At 38.1% G+C, this 24,897-nt stretch overlaps 1 protein-coding gene across 8 annotated transcripts in view; it reads left to right on the forward strand.

Moving 5' to 3' along the window:
• The window catches only part of ZNF248 (zinc finger protein 248), a 36,847-nt gene extending 13,022 nt beyond the window's left edge, over positions 1–23,825 (forward strand). For 7 of the 8 annotated variants that reach the window (XM_066244167.1, XM_066244164.1, XM_066244163.1 and 4 more), the window contains exon 6: positions 21,276–23,825. In XM_066244167.1, coding sequence (XP_066100264.1) covers positions 21,276–22,771 — 1,496 coding nt within the window. In that variant the 3' untranslated portion in view covers positions 22,772–23,825. The remainder of the gene's footprint in view (positions 1–21,275) is intronic. The other variant, XM_066244168.1, reaches the window with a different exon arrangement.
• The last annotated feature ends 1,072 nt before the right edge of the window (positions 23,826–24,897 follow it).

Below are 24,897 nucleotides of genomic sequence, written 5' to 3' on the forward strand. Positions count from 1 at the left end.
TTTGTGTACATATGCATGATGCTGGGCATTGGTAAGTACTATAAAGATAAAGCAGCGAAAAAGGGGATGGAGAATGATGGTATGTGCTATTTGGTAAGAGTCAAAAAAATCGTATTTCCAGGTTAGTAGAGAAGAGACTAATCTAAAGTGAAAGTGTAAACTGTAGATTCTGAGTATTCTAGGCAGAGGGAACATTAGGTGCTGAACTTCTCAGACATGTATTCATAGAGCAAAGAATGGCAAGGAGGCCAGTGAGGCTAGAGAGCAGTGGGCATGCTGAGATTGATAGGAGATGATGTCATAAGATGTCTTAGAGATGGACTGCAGTAGATACATTAATTTTATTTTTAGTTAGGTGACCAACATTTTTATAATGAAAAGGAGGACAAAAATAAATTGAAGAAAACAGTATCCTAATTAAAAGAAACATTTTATTCATTGCAACAATAATACACTATAATATAACTGCACAATAAAAACATTTAATATTTTATATTATAATTATGCTTACCTGCCTATTAATTTTTAATGATAATTGTAAGAAAAAAGTACTCATTTAGATACAAAAACATCACATCACACATTGGATAGACTCTTCATCGATTGAATACGGACATTTACAGATTAATCTTCCAATATCAAAAAGGAGGACATGTAGGAGGACACTTTTCAAGGGAGGACAGAACTTACAAAAGAAGGACTGTCCTTCCTAAAGGAGGATGATTGGTCACCTTATTTTTAGTGATGTGAGAAATCCTTGTGTTGTTTTTTTAGTAAATATAAATAAGAATAAGTTATCACATCTGATTGTTTAAAACAGTGTTTCCCAGCCTTTTTTGTGCCATGCCCCACCTTAACCTTTCTAAAATTTTTATGTCCCCCCCTATGTAACATACATAATTTTTAACATTAAAAAATTGATTTGTTCACTTAGTAAACATAAATGATAGGTTCTAGGAAGAAATCACTATGAAATTAACAAAACACAGTAAGTAAAATTTCAAAACATATAATGAAAAACAGAAATTTAAATTCCAAATAATTTTAATACAGATTTTTCTATATTAATTTATTATTTTAATTTAGTGTGATCCTTGCGCTTGATGCTTGCTGCACAGAGATTTTATATTAGGTTCCAATTTGGTTAGCTTTAGTCTCAAGTCTCCACATTGTGTTATATCCAGCTGATTTCTTTTTTTTACCAGTAAATCATTTACAGCACTAAATCCACATTCAGCTAAAAATGAAGATGGAAACAGTAGCAATAGTTTTCTTGCACATTTGGTTGAAATTTGGGTATTTGATTTCTGTTTCCTCACAAAGCCATGCCATCGCTCTTTTGATATTAAGTAAAGCTTTAACTGACTCATCATTTTGTAATTCTGCGAGTTCTTCTTGATACTGCATATTTGATATATCAGACAAATCCACTAACATTGGCTGCATCATCCATGTTGGGAAATCAATTTGTTTTAAATCAGAAAATCTTTCTTTTAAATCAGCCGATAGAATATTCAAATGATTGACAATAACAAGTAAAGCAGTATCAGTTACTTCACATTTTTGGAGCCAATGAAACTGTTTAAAGTTTTTGTTGTTAATATGTTTCTGACATAACTCAATATTGGTAATGAAACCAAATATCTTTGCTTTTGCATCGACAAGAGTTTTATTTGTTCCTTGAAGTTGCTTGTTTAATATATTTAGTTTTTCAAAGATATCGGCTAAATAACTCACAAATGCTTTAGCATCTATTGTTAACAGATACTTCATTTCAGGTTTGTCGCTTAAAAAATCACTAAGAGTATCAAACAGTTCCATAAATCTTTTCAAACAGTTTCCTTTTTAGATAGCCATCTTATTTCAGTATGAAGTAAAAGTCTCACATGGTCTTCATTTTGTTCTTCACAAAATAGCTTGAAAAGACGCTCACATTTGGCACTAGCTTTAATAGCATTAACACACTTTATTACTGTATATAATACTTCATTCAGAACAGGTGAGATGTTTTTAGCTACCAAGTTTTCCCTATGAATAACACAATGCACAAGAATCATTTCTGGATTCGCATCTTTCATCAATTTAAGCAGCCATTTTTCTTGCCCATCATATTGGGAGCACCATCTGCAGCACAAGATGTTATATTTTTCATTGGTATATCATTGACATCTAAGTAGTTTTTTAGCTTATTATATATATATCTTTGGAGGTAGTGGTGCTTTCTAATCTTTTACAGAACAACATTTCTTCAGCAAAATGTCCTTTATCAATATATCTTATGTAAGTTATCAATACTGCCTCACTGTCTCTCAAAGTTGATTCATCCATTTGCAAGGAGAATTTTCTTGTTTTCAGCTTTTTAATAAGTTGTTTTTCAATATCCTCACTCATTTTGTCTATTCTTCTGCTAACAGTATTGTTACTGAGTGGCATAGCTTTTACATCTTGGTCATCTTTTTCAAGAACCGTTTTAAGAAATGCTGATATTAAAATATGTGTTAAAATATATTCAATGTGACATAGAGTAAATGTATACTAAAAATTCATATTTATTTAAATGTATATAACACATTTACTACACTACCACCGCAAATCAAAAGGTATCTATATTTTTCCACTTGACAAAATTTTCTGGAAAGTTATGCTTCTAAAATTAAAATTGTCGTGCATGCACTATTATAGCCCTAATAATATTTATAAAATATTATTGCTTTCTAGCCCCGATGCAAGAAGTACTTAATAAAGAGTTTAATATTGATAAAAATAAAATCAAATACTTACCAATTATATCTATACAATATATTCAATATATATGTATATTTATTAAATCAACGAGCTTTTACAACAGTTTTGACTGACACTTATTTCAAATGAACACCAACTGAATGATGTGAAACACTACAGAAGTTGCGATGGGCCAATTAGGTGAGAATAACTGCGTTGTTTAGTGAGTTTTTAAAACGCCCGGGGTTCCCCGCGGCAGATGGCACGCTCCGTGGTGAACCCAGGACGAAGTTTACTTGACGCCAATCACCCAGTTGATTATATTTTGGTCTCGTCAAATGAAATTATACTTAATAATTATTTACCGCAATTATTTAAGAATTGCATTTTTTGTTAAATTTGGCACCGATATCTAGCATTGCATTTAAATGGCCCAGGGTGAAAGAGTTAAAGTTGTGTCGAGTCCATTTTCAAATTGCCCCCCTTAACTATCGAATTGCCCCCCTGTGGGGCATGGGCCCCACGTTGGGAAACACTGGTTTAAAAGGTTCTCTGACTTTGAGGCAATGAATAAACTGGTGAGTGTTACTTAGGCATGAGCAAGGAAGAAATATCAGAAGGCTTATATGGACTCCTGAGGGGAGAAGACAGCGACTAAGGCTATGTTGTGGAAGTGCTCAGAAGATGAGACTAAGAGAAAGAGAAGACTCAAGTAGGACTCCAGTGATTCATTATCTCAAACAACTGGATAAATTAGGGTGTCATTTACTGAGATAGAGAAAATTAGGAGTGATTATAGGGAAGTTATTACAGATTTAAATTTGGACTCAAAAAGCTTGAGATAAATGTTAAAATCTGGTCTGTGTATTAATAGGTTGGATATATACAAGTATGAAATACAGAACTAGAAGTATACATTTTAAAGGCATCAACTTGAGGTGCTGTTAAAGGCATGGAAGTAGAGGTAGATCTTCTAGAACAGATGTCAAGACCAGATGGGAAATATTTTAGGCTTAGTTTTGACTGTTACTACTGCTGCTCTTCCTCTTTTCACCTCTTTTTATTTATTTTTGTTCTCTTCCTCCTTTTTTCTTCATCCTTGCTTCTCCCTATTGTCTCTTCTACTTTTTCTGTCTAAAAATGTTAAAACATTTTTAGTTCAAGGATCATTGCTTTGCATTCTTGTTTGTGGGAGAAATAATCTTGGGACAAGACCTTCACAAGGCATGTAAATCCATTAAATCGGAGTTTTCAACTGCGGGTCTGTGAACTTGTCTGCCAGAGGTTTCATACTGGTCCACAAAAGAGTTAATCACCTTGATCTTGTATGACGTTTATAGACTCAGTGATATTAGTCAAATTTGCTTATGCTAAGGGTGATTTCTGCCTTGGCAATCCTCTAGATCAGTGGTCCCCAACCTTTTTTGGGCCATGGACTAGTTTAATGTCAGAAAATATTTTCACGGACCTGTCTTTAGGGTGGGATGGATAAATGCACAAAATAAAAATTATGCAACCGGTGTAAAAACTGGTATTTTTAAATATAATTGTCGAACTTACGAGACAAGCGTCAAGAGTGAGTCTTAGACGGTTGTAACAGAGAGAATCTGTTCATTTTAAAAAAATAAAACATCGTTCAGACTTAAATATAAATAAAACAGAAATAATGTAAGTTATTTTATTCTTTCTCTGCAGACCGGTACCGGTCCACGGCCTGGGGGTTAGGGACCACTGCTCTAGATAATTTTCCTATTTTATCAGTCCCCAAGTGTAAAAAGGTTGAAATCTCATCATTGAGGAGCTTGAGAAGGAATAAACTGAGTGACGTGATAACGAGAGGCTGGTTTCCCAGGAATCAAATGAGGGACATTATGCCATCTTTTTACGACCTGAGGTGGTCACCCTGAGTCACTCTACTAAACCTGTTATCTCCTGTTACTAGTCTTTTCAGACTTCTGTTCTTTTCCTTTCAAAATCATCCACTACATCTCTTAATTTTCTCACTTTTCACTGATACGACTTAAAACTAGAACCGTGTCTGTGTTTTTTCATTCCTGGCTTGAGCTAACTCCTAAAAGGCTTTCATTTTTTAACCTAAAGCATCCAGTGTATCTTTACTAGCCTGTCAAAGTTGCTCCTTATTAATAAATGGAATTAACGTTTCCTTTCATTGACTATTACAATGTGGTCCTATTCTACCTGTCTCAGTTTCTTTCTGCTCTCCATAATTAAATCCCATACAATATTATATCTTAGATTTCATTTATAAATGCTTTTATTTTTACTTTAAATTTTTATTTTTTCAATCACAGTTGACCTACAATATTATGTTAGTTTTTGGTGTACAACCCAGTGATGACATTATATTTTATATATTGCTAAGTGATCATCTGATTAATTTAGTGCCCATCTGATAGCATACATAGTTATTAGAATATTATTGACTGTATTCCCTATGCTGTACTTTACATTCTATGACTACTCTACTAATTTGTACCTTTTAATCCTTCACCTTTGTCACCCACCTCCTAAAATCCCCTCCCATCTGGCAACCATCTTAATGTTCTGTTTATCTGTGAGTCTCTTTCTGTTCTGCTTGTTTAATTTGTTTTTTAGATTTATTTTGTCTGGTCGAAGTATTGCTACCATAGCTTTCGTTTGTTTGTTTTCTTCCATTTCACAAAATAGCTTTTTAAAATTTTATTTTTATTTATTTATTATTTATTTATTATTTATTATTTATTTATTATTTATTTATAAAAAAATTGAGACAGAGACAGAGAGAGGGACAGACAGGAAGAGAGAGATGAGAAGCATCAGTTCTTCGTTGCAGTTCCTTAGTTGTTCATTGATTGCTTTCTCATATGTGCCTTGACTGGGGGGCTATAGCAGAGTGAATGACCCCTTGCTCAAGCCAGCGACCCTGTGCTCAAGCTGGTGAACCCGTGCTCAAGCTAGCAACCTCAGAGTTTTGCACCTGGGTCCTCTGCATCCCAGTCTGACGTTCTATCCACTGCGCCACCACCTGATCAGGCACGAAATATCTTTTTCCATTTTATTTTAAGTCAGTGTATGACTGTCAGTCTGAAGTGAGTCTCTTATAGATAGCAATGTAAGGGTCCGTTTTTTTGTTTTGATTGGAGCATTTAATTCATTTACAGGGGATACTTGGGTTATGACAGTCTTGACATATGACATTTAGAGTTTATGACACTCACTCCCATAAAAACTTTAAAAAAATTGAGACAGGAGTGTTTTGGCTTATAATGTTAGTGTAATTGCATCGTATTTTTTTTACACTCATTTTTTGTCATTTGTTATAGTGTACAGTACTGTATATTTATGTCCTTTTCCTTTTTCTGTGGCTTAGTTGTGTTTTCATGTTCTAGATTATGATTTTACAACTGTGTTAGGATAGGTAAGTAAGTGACTTAGGCTAGGGTGTGTTTAGACTTAACACTAAAATTCGGGTTACGTACGTCACTGTTGTAGGAACAGAACTATATCGTAACCCGAGGACCCCCTGTATGTTTAAAGTAATTGTTGATGGATATGTAGATAACATTTTATTATTTATATTTTTGATTTTTCTTCTTCTTAAAGAAGACTCCTTAAAATTTCTTGTAATACTGGTTTGGTATCCTTTAGCTTTTTCTTGTCTGAAATGTTCTTTATCCTTTGATTCTAAATGATAGTTTTGCTCTGTAGAGTAATCTTGGCTACAGATACTTGCTTTCTATCACTTTAAATATTTTTTGCCAGTTCCTTCTGGCCTGAAATGTTTCTGTTGAGAAATCAGCTGATAGTTTATGGGAGCTCCCTTGTAAGTAACTAACTGCTTTCTCTTGCTGCTTTTAAGATTCATTCTTTGTCTTTAAACTTTGACATTTTAATTATGATGTGCCTTGGTGTGGACCTCTTTGGATTCCTCTTGTTTGACACTGTGTGTGCCTCCTGGACTTTTATGTCTATTTTCTTCACCAGGTTCGGGAAGTTTTCTGTCATTGTTTTTTCATATAAGCTTTCAGTTTCTTGCTCCATCTCTTCTCCTCTGTATCCCCATTATGCAAATGTTGGTATGCTTGAAGTTGTCCTGGAGGATCTTTATACTATCTTTTTTTTCTTTTTGCTGTTCTTCCTCCTTATATTACAAATCTCTTACCCTCTGCTCTCTCTGCTCCACTGTTAATTCCCTGTAATGTATTCTTCACTTCAGTTAGTGTATTCTTTATATGACTGGTTCTTTTTTTATATTTTTTGTTTTGTGTGACAAAGACAGAGAGAGGGACAGACAGGGAGGGGGAGAGATGAGAAGCATTAATTCTTCGTTGTGGCACCTTAGTTCATTGATTACTTTCTCATATGTGCCTTGACTGGGGGGCTACATCTCAGCAAGTGACTCCTTGCTTAAGCCAGCGACCTTGGGCTTCAAGCCAGCAATCTTTGGGCTCAAGCTAGTGACCATGGGGTCATGTCTATGTCCCTGTACATAAGCCCATGACCTCGGAATTTGGAACCTGGGTTCTCCACATCCCAGCCCAACGCTCTATCCACTGTGCCACCACTATGTTTTCTAGTTCTATCTTTGTTTCCTATGTCTGTTGATGTTCTTACTGAGTTTATTGAGCATCCTTATAACCAGCGTTTTGAACTCTGCATTTGGTAGATTGCTTGTCTTCATTTTGTTTAGTTCTTTTTCTGGAGTTTTGTTCTCTTTCATTTGGAACATGTTTCTTTGTGTTCTCACATTGGCTGCCTCCTTTGTTTGTTCCTGTGTATTAGGTAGAGCTGCTAAGTTTCCTGGGCTTGTAGAGTGGCCTAATGTAGTAGGTGTACTGTAGGGTCCAGTGGCGCAGCCTCACCAATCTCTTTGGGCTTTCAGGGTATGTTCTCTACCCCTTCTGGGCTGTGTATTCCCTCCTAATGTAGTTGACCTTTAGTTTCTATTAGCACCTCGGTGGAATGGATTTACCGCCAGGCTGACTGGCTGCAAAGACCAACTTCTACAGGAGCCCACTCTATAGAGCTGGACTTCATTGGGACTCTGGTGCCTGCTGAATGCCCTTTGGGGTGTCCCTTGTAGAAGAGATTGGGTTATGCTTTGATAAAGTCTGAAGCTGTCCACTGGGTATACCGACTCTTGGGTCCTCCCAGGTGACGCAAGCCAAGTTTAGCTGCCACCTGTGCCCTGCTTGGAGCCACTGGGTATGAACTACAAAACAATCTGCTACTTGTGCTGGGCTTGGAGGTGCCTAGATGAGGCCTACCTGTGAGACCAGATGCGGCTGCTTTGAGAGATTGTAGGAAAGTCAAAAGCATTAGCAAAGAGAGCTCATTTGTGTGGAAAAGCCATTGGAAATGGCTTGGGTTGGACTTGCAAGTGGCTGGGGCGAGGTGTTGGAATCACCAGGGTGGGGTGAACAGTGTTAGGTTGATGGAGACTCAGATGTACCTGCCTGCATGCTGTAGGGGAGGTCCCAGGAATGGAACAATGGCTTCTACCAGCACTTCTCTCTGGGAGGAAGCTGCTGCTCCAGCTCTTAACCAATGGCAAGACAACTTAGTTCCTCCCCATATGTCCCTCCTGCCCCCCCAGCACTGGAACTGAAAAGTAATGAGTCTTGTAAGGCCATGTGCGGGCCCTTTAAGAGGAACATCTGGGATTCCAGCAGCTCTCGCTGTCCCCCAGCCACAATCTCCACTGGTTTTTACAGCCATAAGTAATGGGACTTATCATCATGGCACTGGAACCTTCGGCTGTGGGCCTGGTGTGGAGCTGGGACCCCCCTTTCCTCAGGGGGAACCTTTGCAGCCGAGATATCCCTCTTGATGTTTATCTGCCACACATGGGTGTGGGAACATCCCATTTCACATTTCTGTCCCTCCTACAAGTCCCCATGTAGGTTCTTTATATCCTTAGTTGTAGAATTTCCATTCAGCTAGATTTCAGGTGGTTTTCTGTTTTGTTTGTTTTTTGTGACAGAGACAGATAGGGACAAACAGACAGGAAGGGAGAGAGATGAGAAGCATCAATTATTCATTGCAACTCCTTAGTCTCCTTAGTTGTTCATTGATTGCTTTCTCATATGTGCCTTAATTGAGGGGAGAGGCTACAGTAGAGCGAATGACCCCTTGTTTAAGCCGGCGACCTTTGGGCTCAAGCCAGCGACCCCGCACTCAAGCTGGTGAGCCCAGGCTCAAGCCAGCGACCTCAGGGTTTCTAACCTGGGTCCTCTGCGTTCCAGTCCGACATTGTATCCACTGCGCCATGGTCTGGTCAGGCTATATTTTACGTGGTTCTTAATGATGGTTGTTCTGTAGTTTAGTTGTAATTTTGATGTGATTGTGGGAGAATTCAAGTACTGCATTTACCTATGCTGCCATCTTCATCAGAACGCCTTAAATGCTTTCTCTTTTATCTATAACTTTCATTCTTCTTAACTTTGCCTTTTTAGATAATTAATACCATATATATAAAGTAATTAGTATTGTACATATTGCATAGTAATTGCTATTGTTGTTATTTCATTTATTTTAAGTTAGAACTCAAATTTTTTGCTATAACAGTAGTCCATATATGATGACCCTAACCCATAAGTGGCTGTATACCCCCAAATTCAGATCTTATATGTCTGTTGCTAAGGTTTTCCTTTTTATTTCCCAAACAGAAGGCCCTTTCTTACTTTTCCTAATTCTGGTGTTTTAATAATTACTTTGTTGATTAACTGTGGAGTCAGGTTTAGAAGAGGTTTATCCTTTTTATCCATTCAGAAAACATTCTGTAGTACTGTTTCTAAGTGCACATTCCCATATTTTGTCCTTGTATTTTTCGGCTCTTCAGATGTAGGTTGGAAATAATTCAGATGCACATTGCTTTTTAAGAATTATTAAGGTATTGTCTCCTCAGTGAAGTCAGAGGAAATAGAATTTTGGTGTAATCTGCCAAGATCCACACTGTAGTCATTCATGGCAAACTGTGTATGTAGCATTGAACAAGAAATTTATTTTATATTATAGTGACTTATACAGACAATAACTTCTAATGGCAGTAAATGGAGGCCGAAAATGGTAAGGATGTGATAAAGTTTGTTGACTTCATTCTTTTTTTTTTTTTTTACTTCATTCTTTTATTGTACTTTTCTGGTTTGTTGTTTTAAATAATAGAAAATAGCATTTCCTGAAGGGTGGTCCAGATTCCAAGGAGAGCCAGACTGGAGTGCAGCTAATCAGTCAGAGGTGTGTATTGGGAATGAGCAATTTATAAGAAACCCAGCTAGAGCCAGAGAGAGAGAGAGTGAAAGAGACAGGAAGAGAAATAAAGAGAGATGTGAAGTATGATTTCATAGCATGCTTCACTTTAGTTGTTCATTGATTGCCTCTCATACATACCTTGACTGGGAAAGGGGGAGGCTCAAGTCAAGCCAGTGACCCCTTGCTCAGACCAGTGACCCTGCGCTCAAGCCAGCAACCTTTAGATCAGGGTCTCAAACTCGCGGGCCGCATGCGGCCCGCCAAACAATTTTGTGCAGCCCACAGACTAATCCCCTAGGCTTACTTAATTTTATCCAAAATATTTTGAACTTCGTGGATTAGTCTGCGGGCCGTACAGAATTGTTCGGTGGGCCGCATGTTTGAGACCCCTGCTTTAGATCATGTTAATGATCCTGTGTTCAAGCCGGTGATCCCTCAATCAAGCTGGTAACCTCACATTCAAACTGATGAGCCCACGCTCAAATTGGTGAGCTTGGGGTTTCAAACCTAGAACCTCAGCATTCCGGGTTGACACACTGTCCATTGCACTACCACCACTCAGGCCATAGAGAGATCATTTGAATGGACTTGTGTAATGGTGGCTTGAACACTTAAGTGTGAATCCAGTTGGTGTAAAGTTAGTTTTTGTTTTGGTTTGTTTTTGCTAGGATAAAAAACATCATTTGTTGGATCCCTGCACTCAGGACTGTTACAGATTTTTTTAAACATGTTTTTAACATTGTTGCATTAGGTAGCAGCAAGGAAGCATGGCCATAACTTGTTATGATAATGTCTAGTGAAGTCTCTGAACTATATAGAGAAATGTGATTTTTATGGATCTTACAAGTAAGTAAAATCTACAGATGAGGCTAGGTATAAAAGCTGAAAACCTCAATAGAAAAGGTAAACTTAGAAATAAAAGCAGACTTAAAGATCAACATTGCCTCAGAAACAAAATTATTTTGGGAAGAAGGAAGCAGATTGAAGTAAAGACAATTTTTTTTTTTAACTGATTTTTCTGTTTGCCTTTTTGTTTTGTTTTTGTTTTTTTCTTAATTTTAATGAGGTGACATTGATAAATCAGGGTACATATGTTCAGAGAAAACATCTCTAGGTTATTTTGACATCTGATTATACTGCATTCCCATCACCCAAAGTCCAGTTGTCTTTCGTCACCTTCTAACTGGTTTTTTTTATGCCCCTCCCCTCCCTCCACCCCTTCCTTCTCTTCCCTCCCCACCCATGCCCGTAACCATTGCACTCTTATCTATGTCCATGAGTCTCAATTTTGTGTACCACATATGTATGGAATCATATAGTTCTTAGTTTTTCTGATTTACTTATTTGACTCAGTATAATGTTATCAAGGTCTATCCATGTTGTTGTAAATGATCCGATATCATCATTTCTTATGGCGGAGTAGTATTCTATAGTATATATGCACAACATCTTAATCCAATCTTCTTTTTATTTATTTATTTATTTAATTTTTTAAAGTTGATTTTAGTAGGGTGACATCAATAAATCAGGGTACATATGTTCAAAGAAAACATGTCCAGGTTATCTTGTCAATTATGTTGCTTACCCATCACCCAAAGTCAGATTGTCTTCTGTCACCTTCTATCTAGTTTTCTTTGTGCCCCTCCCCCTCCCCTTTTCCCTCTCCCTCTCCCCCACCCCCCGTAACCACCACACTCTTATCAATGTCTCTTAGTCTCGCTTTCATATCCCACCTACGTATGGAATAATGCAGTTCCTGGTTTTTTCTGATTTACTTATTTCACTTCATATAATGTTATCAAGATCCCACCATTTTGCTGTAAATGATCCGATGTCATCATTTCTTATGGCTGAGTAGTATTCCATAGTGTATATATGCCACATCTTCTTTATCCAGTCATCTGTTGTCGGGCTTTTTGGTTGTTTCCATGTCCTGGCCACTGTGAACAATGCTGCAATGAACATGGGGCTGCATGTGTCTTTATGTATCAATGTTTCTGAGTTTTGGGGGTATATACCCAGGAGACGGATTGCTGGGTCATAAGGTAGTTCTATTTTCAGTTTTTTGAGGAACCACCATACTTTCTTCCATAATGGTTGTACTACTTTACATTCCCACCAACAGTGGATGAGGGTTCCTTTTTCTCCACAACCTCTCCAACATTTGCTATTACCTATCTTGTTAATAATAGCTAATCTAACAGGTGTGAGGTGGTATCTCATTGTAGTTTTGATTTGCATTTCTCTAATAGCTAAAGAAGATGAGCATCTTTTCATATATCTGTTGGCCATTTGTATTTCTTCCTGGGAGAAGTGTCTGTTCATATCCTCTTCCCATTTTTTTATTGGCTTGTTTGTTTGTTGTTGAGTTTTATGAGTTCTTTGTAAATTTTGGATATTAGGCCTTTATCTGAGCAGTTGTTTGAAAATATCATTTCCCATTTAGTTGGTTGTCTGTTTATTTTGTTATCTGTTTCTCTTTCTGAGCAAAAACTTCTTAGTCTGATGTAGTCCCATTCATTAATTTTTGCCTTCACTTCTCTTGCCTTTGGAGTCAAATTCATAAAATGCTCTTTAAAACCAAGGTCCATGAGTTTAGAACCTATGTCTTCTTCTATGTACTTTATTGTTTCAAGTCTTATATTTATATTTTTGATCCATTTTGAATTAATTTTAGTACACGGGGACAAACTGTAGTCCAGTTTCATTCTTTTGCATGTGGCTTTCCAGTTTTCCCAGCACCATTTGTTGAAGAGGCTTTCTTTTCTCCATTGTGTGTTGTTGGCCCCTTTATCAAAAATTATTTGACCATATATATGTGGTTTTATTTCTGGTCTTTCTATTCTGTTCCATTGGTCTGAGTGTTTATTTTTCTGCCAATACCATGCTGTTTTGATTGTTGTGGCCCTATAATATAGTTTGAAGTCAGGTATTGTAATGCCGCCAGCTTCATTCTTTTTCTTTAGGATACCTTTGGCTATTCGGGGGTTTTTATATTTCCATATAAATCTGATGATTTTTTGTTCCATTTCTTTAAAAAATGTCATTGGAATTTTGATGGGAATTGCATTAAATTTGTATATTGCTTTGGGTAATATGGCCATCTTGATTATTCTTCCTAACCAAGAGCAAGGAATATTCTTCCATCTCATTATATCTTTTTCAATTTCCCTTAACAATGAATGGTTTGTAGTTTTCATTATATAAGTCCTTTACATTCTTTGTTATGTTTATTTTTAGGTATTTTTTGTTGTTGTTGCAGTCGTGAAGGGGATTATTTTTTTGAATTCGTTCTCAAATGTTTCATTGTTCGCATACAGAAAGGCTATGGACTTTAATTTATTTATTTTATTTTTTTACAAAGACAGAGAGAGGGATAGATAGGGACAGACAGACAGGAACGGATTGATGAGAAGCATTAGTCATCAGTTTTTTGTTGTGACACCTTAGTTGTTCATTGATTGTTCTCTCATATGTGCCTTGACCGTGGGCCTTTAGCAGACCAAGTAACCCCTGGCTCAAGCCATCATCCTTGGGTCCAAGCTGGTGAGCTTTTGCTCAAACCAGATGAGCCCGCGCTCAAGCTGGCGACCTCGGGGTCTCGAACCTGGGTCCTCGGCATCCCAGTCCAATGCTCTATCCACTGCGCCACCGCCTGGTCAGGTAAAGGCTATGGACTTTTGTATGTTAATTTTGTATCCTGCGACCTTACTGTATTGGCTTATTGTTTCTAGTAGTCTTTTTGTGGATTCTTTGGTGTTTTCAAAGTATAGAATCATATCATCTGCAAAAAGTGATTACTTTACTTCTTCTTTTCCGATATGGATGCCTTTTATTTCTTTGTCTTGTCTGACTGCTCTGGCTAGAACCTCTAGGACCACATTAAATAAGAGTGGAGAGAGTGGACAACCCTGTCATGTTCCGGATTTAAGGGGGAAAGCCTTCAGTTTTGTGCCATTTAATATGATGTTAGCTGATGATTTATCATATATGACCTTTATCATGTTGAGATATTTTCCTTCTATACCCATTTTGTTGAGAGTCTTAAACATAAAATTGTGTTGTATTTTATTGAATGCCCTTTCTGCATCTATTGATAAGATCATGTGGTTTTTGTTCTTCGTTTTGTTGATATGGTGTATTATGTTAACCGTTTTACGTATGTTGAACCATCCTTGAGATTCTGGGATGAATCCCACTTGATCATGATGTATTGTTTTTTTAATATGTTGTATTCGATTTGCTAATATTTTGTTTAGTATTTTAGCATCTGTATTCATTAGAGATATTGGTCTGTAGTTTTCTTTTTTTGTGCCATCCTTGCCTGGTTTTGGTATGAGGGTTATGTTGGCCTCATAAAATGTGTTTGGAAGTATTGCTTCTTCAATTTTTTGGAAGACCAAGTCTTCCTTGAATGTTTTATAAAATTCGCTAGTATAGCCGTCTGGGCCTGGACTTTTATTTTGGGGGAGGTTTTTAATGTTTTTTTCTATTTCTTCTCTACTGATAGGTCTGTTTAGGCTTTCTGCTTCTTCTTGACTCAGTCTAGGAAGGTTGTATTGTTCTAGGAATTTATCTATTTCTTCTAGGTTGTTGAATTTAGTGGCATAAAGTTTTTCATAGTATTCTACAATAATTCTCTGTATATCTATGATGTCCGTGATGATTTCTCCTCTTTCATTTTGGATTTTGTTTATATGAGTTCTTTCTTTTTTTTTCCTTGGTAAGTCTTGCCAGGGGTATGTCAATTTTGCTGATCTTTTCAAAGAACCAGCTCCTTGTTCTATTAATTTTTTCTATAGTTTTTCTGTTCTCTATTTCATTTATTTCTGCTCTGATTTTTATTATCTCCTTCGGCTGGTTTTGGGTTGTCTTTGTTCTTCTTTTTCCAGTACCTTAAGGTGTGAAGTTAAGTGGTTCACTTGGGCTCTCTCTTGTTGGTTCATATAGGCCTGAAGTGATATGAACTTCCCTCTTATCACTGCTTTTGCTGCATCCCATAGATTCTGATATGTCGTATTGTCATTTTCATTTGTCTGTATATATCTTTTGATCTCTGCGCTTATTTCTTCTTGGACCCATTCATTTTTTAAAAGTATGTTGTTTAGGCCCTGGCCGGTTGGCTCAGCGGTAGAGCGTCAGCCTGGCGTGCGGGGGACCCGGGTTCGATTCCCAGCCAGGGCACATAGGAGAAGCGCCCATTTGCTTCTCCACACACACCCCCCCCCTCCTTCCTCTCTGTCTCTCTCTTCCCCTCCTGCAGCCAAAGCTCCATTGGAGCAAAGATGGCCCGGGCGCTGGGGATAGCTCCTTGACCTCTGCCCCAGGCGCTAGAGTGGCTCTGGTCGCGGCAGAGCAACGCCCTGGAAGGGCAGAGCATCGCCCCCTGGTGGGCAGAGTGTCGCCCCTGGTGGGCGTGCCGGTGGATCCCGGTCGGGCGCATGTGGGAGTCTGTCTGACTGTCTCTCCCCGTTTCCAGCTTCAGAAAAATAAAAAAAAAATAAAAAAAAAGTATGTTGTTTATTTTCCACTTTTTTGTGGGTTTTTTTTCTCTTTTTTGCAGTTGAATTCTAATTTCAATGCTTTATGATCAGAAAAAATATGCTTGGTACAACTTTGATTTTTCTGAATTTGCTGATGTTGTTTTTGTGGCCCAATATATGGTCAATTCTTGAGAATGATCCATGTATGCTGGAGAAAAATGTATACTCTGTCACATTGGGATGAAATGTCCTGTAGATGTCTATCATATCCCGGTGCTCTGGTGTTTTGTTTAAGGCCAATATATCTTTCTTGATTCTCTGTTTGAATGACTGATCTAGAGCCGTCAGTGGTGTATTGAGGTCTCCAAGTATGATTGTATTTTTTTCCTTTTTTGTTTTAAGGTCAGTAAGTAGCTGTCTCGTATATTTTGGTGCTCCTTGGTTTGGTGCATATATATTAAGAATTGTTCCCGGCCAGGGCACACAGGAGAAGCGCCCATTTGCTTCTCCACCCCTCCGCCACGCTTTCCTCTCTGTCTCTCTCTTCCCCTCCCGCAGCCAAGGCTCCATTGGAGCAAAGATGGCCCGGGCGCTGGGGATGGCTCTGTGACCTCTTCCCCAGGCGCTAGAGTGGCTCTGGTCGCAACATGGCGATGCCCAGGATGGGCAGAGCATCGCCCCCTGGTGGGCAGAGCGTCGCCCCTGGTGGGCGTGCCGGGTGGATCCCGGTCGGGCGCATGCGGGAGTCTGTCTGTCTCTCCCTGTTTCCAGCTTCAGAAAAATGAAAAAAAAAAAAAAAAAAAAAAAAAGAATTGTTATGTCTTCTTGATTCAGTATCCCCTTAACCATTATGAAATGGCCATTTTTGTCTCTGAGTACTTTTGCTGTCTTGTAGTCAGCATTATCAGTTATGAATATTGCTATGCCTGCTTTTTTTTGGAAGTTATTTGATTGGAGTATTGTTTTCCAGCCTTTCATTTTGAATTTGTTTTTATCCTTGTTACTTAGATGAGTTTCTAGTAGGCAGCATACAGTTGGATTTTCTTTTTTAATCCATTCTGCTACTCTGTGCCTTTTTATTGGTGAGTTTAATTCGTTTACATTTAGTGTAATTATTGACATTTGTGAGTTCCCTGTTGCCATTTTATAGATTGCTTTCTGTTAGTTTTGTGTCTTGTTTGATCCTTCTCTTTTGTTTTTCTGTGTTTTGTTTTTATTTGGTTGTATTCCATACATCTTTCCTCTGTTGCTATCTTTTTTAAATCATGTGCTTCTGTGGTGGTTTTTTCAATGGTGGTTACCATTAGGTAATGAAAAGGGTTCCTACCCTGTTCATTGTAGTACACTATCTTGTGAGTACTTTTGCACTCTATTGTCATTTGCTACTGTTAATCTCCGTCCTCCCCCCCCCCTTTTTTTTTGTTGTCATAGTTTAAATTTGGTTTTACTCTGTTCTTCTTGTAGGTTTTACTTGTGGTTTTGGGTTTTTTTGTTCTTTGTATCTGATTGGAGAAACCCCCTTTAGTAATTCCTGGAGTGGGGGGTTTTCTGATGATAAATTCCCTCATCTTTTCTGTATCTGTGAATGTTTTTATTTCTCCTTCATATTTGAAGGATAGCTTTGATGGGTATAGTATTCATGGCTGAAAGTTCCTCTCTTTCAGGACTTTAAATATTGGGGTCCACTCTCTTCTAGCTTGTAGAGTTTCTGTTGAGAAATCTGAGGATAATCTAATGGGCCTTCCTTTATATGTCGTATTCTTCTTTTCCCTGGCTGCCTTGAGGATTTCTTCTTTGTCATTGGTTTGTGCCAATTTCATTATGTGCCTTGGAGTAGGTTTGTTGGAGTTAAGAAAACTCGGAGTTTTGTTTGCTTCTTGAATTTGAGGATTTAATTCTTTCCACAGGCTTGGGAAGTTCTCATCTATTATTTGTTTGAATATGTTCTCCATTCCATTTTCTCTCTTCTCCCTCTGATATACCTATTATTCTCATGTTATTCTTTTTGATGCAATCAGATAATTCCTGTAGGGCTAACTCATTGTTTTTAATTTTTGAGTGTCTTCTTCTCTCTGTTGTGCCTCAAGTTGCTTGTCTTCTATTTCACTAATCCTACCTTCTCTCTGGCCTGTTGTATTAGCTAAGGTTGTTACTTCGTTTTTCAGCTTGTGAATTGTTTTTCATTTCTGTTTGATTTGTTTTTATAGTTTCAAATTCCTTGGTAATATATTCTTTGTGTTCATTGAGTTGTTTTCTGAGCTCCCTAAATTACCTTTATGTTTTTTCTTGTATATCTCTGAGTATTTTTAGGATTTCTATTTTAAATTCTCTGTCATTTAGCTCCAAGGTTTCCAATATATTAAATTTTTTTTCTATACTTTTTTCTCATCTATCTGTGTTACCTCTCTTTCTTTTGTATCCATGATATTTGATTTTCTCTTCCTTACTGGTATCTGAGGGTGGTTTTGTTGGTAGTATTAATGAGAATTAATAAAGAATAAAAAGTTTAAAAAAGAAAAATAAAAAATAGAAAAGAATTTTTAAAAAATTAAAAAAAAATATCCCCCCCCCCTTGTTTCCTCTCCTCTCCTTCTTTAGAAAAATCTTGTGGTGAACTGTGAATTATATTGTGCTAAATAGAAAAAACAATGCCTATAATGGAGGGCCTGAGTTGGGGAGAAGTAAAAAAGGGACAAAAAAAGGGGGTATGGACCCACAAAATGCAAATAAGGAAAAAATTTGGGTCAAGAATAAAATGATTTGCTTTTAGGTGTTGGTTGACTAAGAGATATGATGAGAGGAATAAGAGGGAAACAGGAAAATGGGGGGGAATTAAAAAATTACTTTTTTATTTAGTGGAACAAGAACTAGATAAAATGGAGAGCCAGGGTTGGGAGCACTGCTAGTGAGTTTAAAAAGCGAAGTAAACCCCCCCCCCCAAAATGCCACAAACATAAGTTTGAGTCCCAGATAAGATCATTTGTTCCTTATTGAGGATTGAGTGAGAGGAGACGTAAAGGAAAAAGGAAGAAACTAATATAGAGGGAGAAAAGAAAGGAGAAAGAAGAAAAAGAGGGAACCAGTAAAAGAACAAAAAAGAAAAAAAGGAGAGAGAGAGTTAAGGGTTTTGGAGTGCAACCCTCATAGAGCGAAAGGAAGAAGGAAGAAAAGAGAATGGGAGATGTAACACTTATGGGTAATGTAGTTCAAGGAGAAGAGAGAGTAAGACCGGCAGAGAATTAAATGACCAAATTGAAAGAGGAAAAAAATAATCAAGACATGAAGATAAGAGAAACAAATGAACAAATATAATAAAATGGGATAGGTTATAAAGTCTGTGGATTATTCTTGATTTTGAGAGGTTATCTTCTTGCTTTTTCTTTTCTCTCCCTCTTCCTGGTCGGTGACTCTGTACCCCGGGTTCTGCCCCTTTGGCATGCTCAGGTAGAGGTTTGCAGTTGATAAGTCTCTATGGCGATGTCATATATTGGGCTTCAGTCTTGTTGGCAGTCGAGGCTCATTAGCATTTGTAGGCTCCGACAGTGAGAGAATCCGTGTTCCCGGAGCCTCTCTCCTAGTCTTTCCTTCCTGAATTAGTAGCCTGATGATCCAGCTATGGGGTTGCTGCTGCCTCTGCCTCGATAGTAAGAGGCTCAAAGAGCTGGCAAATCCCCACTCTATTTCCACTCAGCACAGGGCTCTGGGTAAGACTCAGTCAGTCAGAGCTGCTAGCATAATCACGCGGGGCTTCCTCCCACTCAAAGACCTCTGGCTCTGCCACTTTGTCCAGTACCACGGGCGGGTGCCCACTCCTGGGGCGTGTGGAGGAAACTCGCTCACTATCTGTGTGCAGACCAGGATATCAGGCTGGCAGTCTCACGCTCTGAGTGAAACCCCTGCCTGCATGGAAAAGTTCCAGCGTTGGAATTGGCTCTCACTCCCTCCCCATGCGCGGCTTTTTCAGGGCTCTGGGGCGGCCTGAGATTCCACTTTCAGCCTACACAAAGGCCCCTGACTCTGCCTCTCTGTGGGATAACACAGGCGCCCACTGCTGAGGCACTCAGAGGAATCTCTTGCCCACTCTCCGTGTGCGCGGACCAGGATATCAGGCCGGCCGCCTCACCCTCTGAGTGAAACCCCCGCCCGCACGGAAAAGTTCCAGCGTTGGAATTGGCTCTTGCTCCCTCCCCATGCGCGGCTTTTTCAGGGTGCTGTGGTGGCCTGGAGATTCCGCTTTCGGCCCTCACAAAGGCCTCTGACTCTGCTCCTTTGTGGGATAACATGGGCACCCGCTCCCGGGGCTTTTGAAGGAATCTCTCGCCCACTGTCTGCGTGTGCCGACCAGGAGATCGGGGAAAATGGCTGCCCCACTTGTCTTTCTTTGTCTGGGTTTGGCGCCAGTGCTAGCTTGTATTGCCTGAGGTGCCACAGTCAGTTTTTCCTCGGCTTGGATCTCCATGCCACAGCCTGGGTCGGCCCTTTGTGCCGCGGCCTGGATCTGTTCATCCCCTTTGCCCGCCTTAGTTCCTATACTTTCAGTTCCCAGTGTAAGCAGCCCTATTTAGGTTCATGAGGAAGATGGAGTGTTTCTTACTCCTTATTTCCTTCGGGGTTTGATTATATATTTAGGCAATTTTTCGCTCGATCATACCTTTGTGTGTATTGAAGAACATCTGGAGGATCCAAGGATAGATTTTTCTGTTTCTGGTTGAAGATCTTGTTGAGTTTTGGGGGAGATTTATCGGTATTGCTCCCTACAGCACCATTACTCTGATGTTATCTTGACAATTCCGTTAACAGCTGTGATGAAACAATATAAACCTGGTTCTTTTATAGAGATGGTCTCTTTCTCATCTTTGTCATATTTCCTGTTGAACATCTGTTACTGTGAATCACATCTAGATGGAGGTGTAGTCTCAGGTAGAGCAGTGTTCCTTAAAACAATGAAATAGATGTTTTCAGAAATTAATTTTGATGTTGATATATCAAACAAAGAGAAAAAGGAATGGCAGCCTTATGTTAGAGAGGATCTTAACACAGTTATAAAGGTGTGAGTTGATAAAGACAAACACCATGATCAGCCTCTGCCATGCCAAATTCTTCCTGTAATTTGTTTCTCAGTTTATTTTCCTTAAAAACAGAAAACTTACTGTGTAAACTCATTCAATTCTGAGTTTCTTGTTCCCTAAATGGACAACTCTCAGGAAATTTCTACTGCTAGCTCACTATCTTTTTTTTTTTTTTTACAGAGACAGAGTGTCAGAGAGAGGGATAGACAGGGACAGACAGACAGGAACAGAGAGATGAGAAGCATCAATCATTAGTTTTTCATTGCGTGTTGCAACACCTTAGTTGTTCATTGATTGCTTTTTCCTATGTGCCTTGACTGCGGGCCTTCAGCAGACCGAGTGACCCCTTCCTCGAGCCAGCGACCTTGGGTCCAAGCTGGTGAGCTTTGCTCAAACCAGATGAGCCCGCGCTCAAGCTGGCGACCTTGGAGTCTCGAACCTGAGTCCTTCCGCATCCCAGTCCGACACTCTATCCACTGCACCACCACCTGGTCAGGCTAAATCTAGTTTTGAAGGTTAATATTTATCAAGTGTTAAATGTCATCACCAGTTTCCTTTCCCTGTTTCTTCTACAGCATGTATTTTCCACTCAAACCAGAAGGGAAAAGGAAATGTTTACTTGGATTTAGTTTATACCAGGAAACTGGGCCTAAAACAGAGTTCACTATGTAATAGGTCAGTTGCATAAGAATCCAATTCCATTAGAAATATGCTGAGATTTATAAGATGTTATTTTTCTCATTTCTAGAAGACTGGAAAGTTGATGGCCTGATAAAGAGCAGCCTGGAAAATCAAGATGACCATTTTTGGCAGTTTGCTCTCACAACCAGCACATTAAGTATACATGGTGGTGATAGACCAAGGAAAACTTTCAATCTCGGTACAGACTGCCCTCCTCCAAGAAAGTTTTCATGTAAGATATGTGAATCTTGTGAAATGAGTTTGAAGAATTTTTCAGGCTTAATTATTAGTAGAGAGAACTATTCTGGAACAAAGGCAGATAAGTTTAATTTATATGAGAAATTGCTCCTTGATATTAGGCATGAGAAAACTCCTACTGAAGTGAAATCTTATAACTATATTCAAAAAAGGAATATCTTCAGTCATGGCCAGGATCTCTCTCAACCAATTATTGACCAGCCTTTCATGTATAATGAAAATAGACAAGGCTTCCAAGAGGATGCAACCTTTTTCTCAAACAGGAGAGCTCAGAGAGGAGAGACACACGGTAAATATAATGACTGTCCAAGAGCCTTCATCCAAAGCTTAAAGCTCAGTTTATCTCAAAGAATTCATTTGGAAAGGGAGCCATATGAGTGCGGTATTTGTGGGAATTCCTTCTGTATGGATTTAAGATTGGGACATCAGAAAGCTCTTAGAGAGGAGAATCCTTATGAATATAATGAATATGGGCAAATTTTCTGTGACAATTCAACTTTCATTATTCATCAGAGAATGTATGCAGGAAAGATTTCCCATGAATATAAAGTAAGTTCCAAAACGGGGGGGAAATCAGCCCTCTTTCAACATGAGATAGTACACATGGGGGGAAAATGTTATGAGCACAAGGAAAATGGAAATAATTTCAACAAAAAGTCACATCTCACTCAAACTCGAAGAGCTCACTCAAGAGAAAAAAACTTTGAGTGTGCTGAATGTGGGAAAACATTTTGGGAGAAGTCAAACCTCACGCAACATCAGAGAACACACACAGGAGAGAAGCCCTATGAATGTGGTGAATGTGGGAAATCCTTTTGTCAGAAGCCACACCTTACCAACCATCAGCGAACACATACAGGGGAAAAACCTTATGAGTGTAAGCAATGTGGAAAGACATTCTGTGTGAAGTCAAACCTCACCGAACATCACAGAACACACACAGGAGAGAAACCCTATGAATGCAATGCATGTGGAAAATCTTTCTGCCACAGGTCAGCGCTAACGGTACATCAGAGGACACACACAGGAGAGAAACCCTTCATATGTAATGAATGTGGGAAATCCTTCTGTGTAAAGTCAAACCTCATTGTACATCAGAGGACTCACACAGGGGAGAAACCCTATAAATGTAATGAGTGTGGGAAAACCTTCTGTGAAAAATCAGCTCTTACTAAGCATCATAGAACTCACACGGGGGAGAAACCCTATGAATGTAATGGATGTGGAAAAACCTTTAGTCAGAGGTCAGTACTTACTAAACATCAGAGAATTCACACAAGGGTGAAAGCTCTTACAACATCCTGAATACTCAGAAACCTTCACTACCCTTTCAAATTCATTTTGCAGTTTTTAAAGAAGGTTATTGAGGCCCAAAGAATGTCACAAATTATTCAAGTTATGTCTTATTGTACTTCAAATAATACTAATAAAACCTTAGTAATGTGGAAGCTTTTAAGAAAAATTTTTTCTCAAAATTTGTACTGAATGTAAATTTATTTATTTCAATATTTAATGTAAAAATTCATATAGAATTTATGTTGTCTAGTGTCATTCTAAATATATAAAAATTTTATTGTAAATAGAATGGGTGATACTCATTTATGCCGGTATTCACAGTGTAATCTGAAGCTTAAAAAATGCTGAATGACAGTAGCATTAGTCATTTATGTGAAGAGTCCCTAATGTGTGCAGGCCTTATGTAAGTATTCTAATATAACAAAGTTTAGGTATGCTTGATTTGCATATTAAAGCCCAACATGCTTGTGAAAAGAAAGGATGAACACTTAGTTAAACAACTGTTGTGGTCTATATTAATATTTCCCACACTAAATACCACTAGTGTCTTTATAGGTTGACATAATTACATATATCATGTAAAATATGTTTATATATACTTACATGTAGTGCGCTAGATAGAGTAAGTTCATACTGGCTTGCAAGTACTACAGATTGTTAAATTTTCAGGAATTTTGTGAGCCAGTTGTTAATAGTCATTTATTTAAAAATTACATAAAGTTACTATTAAGTTACAGTGGTACATTGAGATACGAATTTAATTCATTCTGTAACCGAGCCCATAAGTCAGTCAACTCGTATATCAAACTGCCAATACTGTACCGGTGTGCCAACGCGCCAACTAGCGGCAGCTTCCTGAATCACAATTTATATCTCAGAATATTGCTCGGATCTCGAACAAAAATAGGGACCAAGATGCAGCTCATATCTTAAAAAATTCATATGTTGGTCTGTTCATATCTCAAGGTACCACTGTATATTAAAAACAAAGGTAGTAAATAGTCAATACTCACTACTTTCTAATTTATAACATTTTGTTATTCTTTAGGTTACTTATATTGTATCTGCATGGAGAAAATACTGTATAATAGTGTGCTACTGCACATGTCTTTACTACCCTACATTCAGTAACATGTTGGCTTTAGTGGGAATATTTACACCATGGAAATTGGCAAACTACAAATTAGGTTTATTTTCTCAGAGAACCTATTGTTACGTATTTACCAGCATACCACTGGATATAAGAATATATATAATATTTGGAAAATTTAAGGTACAAACTACATACCCTTTTTCTTGACATAAATACATGGCTATGGCCATTATTACTGAACTGCCTTTTTAATAAAGAAGATAAAATATGGTTTTGTAAGGTTTTTAACTACCTCTGCATCATTTCTATTCTCAGTACTATCCGAGTTTCTTTAGAATATGGCCAGTATATGTTATTTTACAACCATGTCACCTACCTGTTCTGCAGCTGGTATATACAAATGAGTACAGTCATTACTAAACTATCATTAAAAAGCCAAACATTTTCTGAGGTTTTTAAGCTGCCTCTTGGTCAGTCAATACTAAAGATGCTGTAAATAATGATACATAAATTCCAGAGCGATTAACATCAGTTACAAACTAATACTGTACTATACAAATTAAAAATAGTATGTAATAAAACGCCACTTTCATGCTTTTGGTAATTCATTGCTGTATCTATTTAGGCATGATATGTGTAACCTGAGTTGTATGTAATCCAGGAACTATGTATTTGTACTTCGTATAAAATTGTCATATACTGTCTCTGTTGCCTTTGTCCTGCTGTTTCCTATGCTTCCTTGCAACATGTTGATAAGCATTTCCAAGAGATTCTTTCTTTGTTCACTTGCTGGGCTTTGTTTTGTCTTTGTCCTGTCCTTAGATGATATAAGAGTAAAGCCAGGATAGTCTTGAGTTAATCATGGCTATTCTAGTGATTTTGTTGGAGATGTAAGCAATGAGATGTTTAGAAAATATTCTGCAGTACTTCTGGGAAAAATCTCAGCAATAAAATATTGTCATGACATGAGAAGAGATTGTCTCTATTCTGCTGGACTTGTATTTCATGTTTGTATGTTAAAGTTGTGACCCTAAAAGGCAGT

Source organism: Saccopteryx bilineata, chromosome 9 (genome assembly GCF_036850765.1).
Source record: "Saccopteryx bilineata isolate mSacBil1 chromosome 9, mSacBil1_pri_phased_curated, whole genome shotgun sequence".
NCBI classification, from domain to species: domain Eukaryota; kingdom Metazoa; phylum Chordata; class Mammalia; order Chiroptera; family Emballonuridae; genus Saccopteryx; species Saccopteryx bilineata.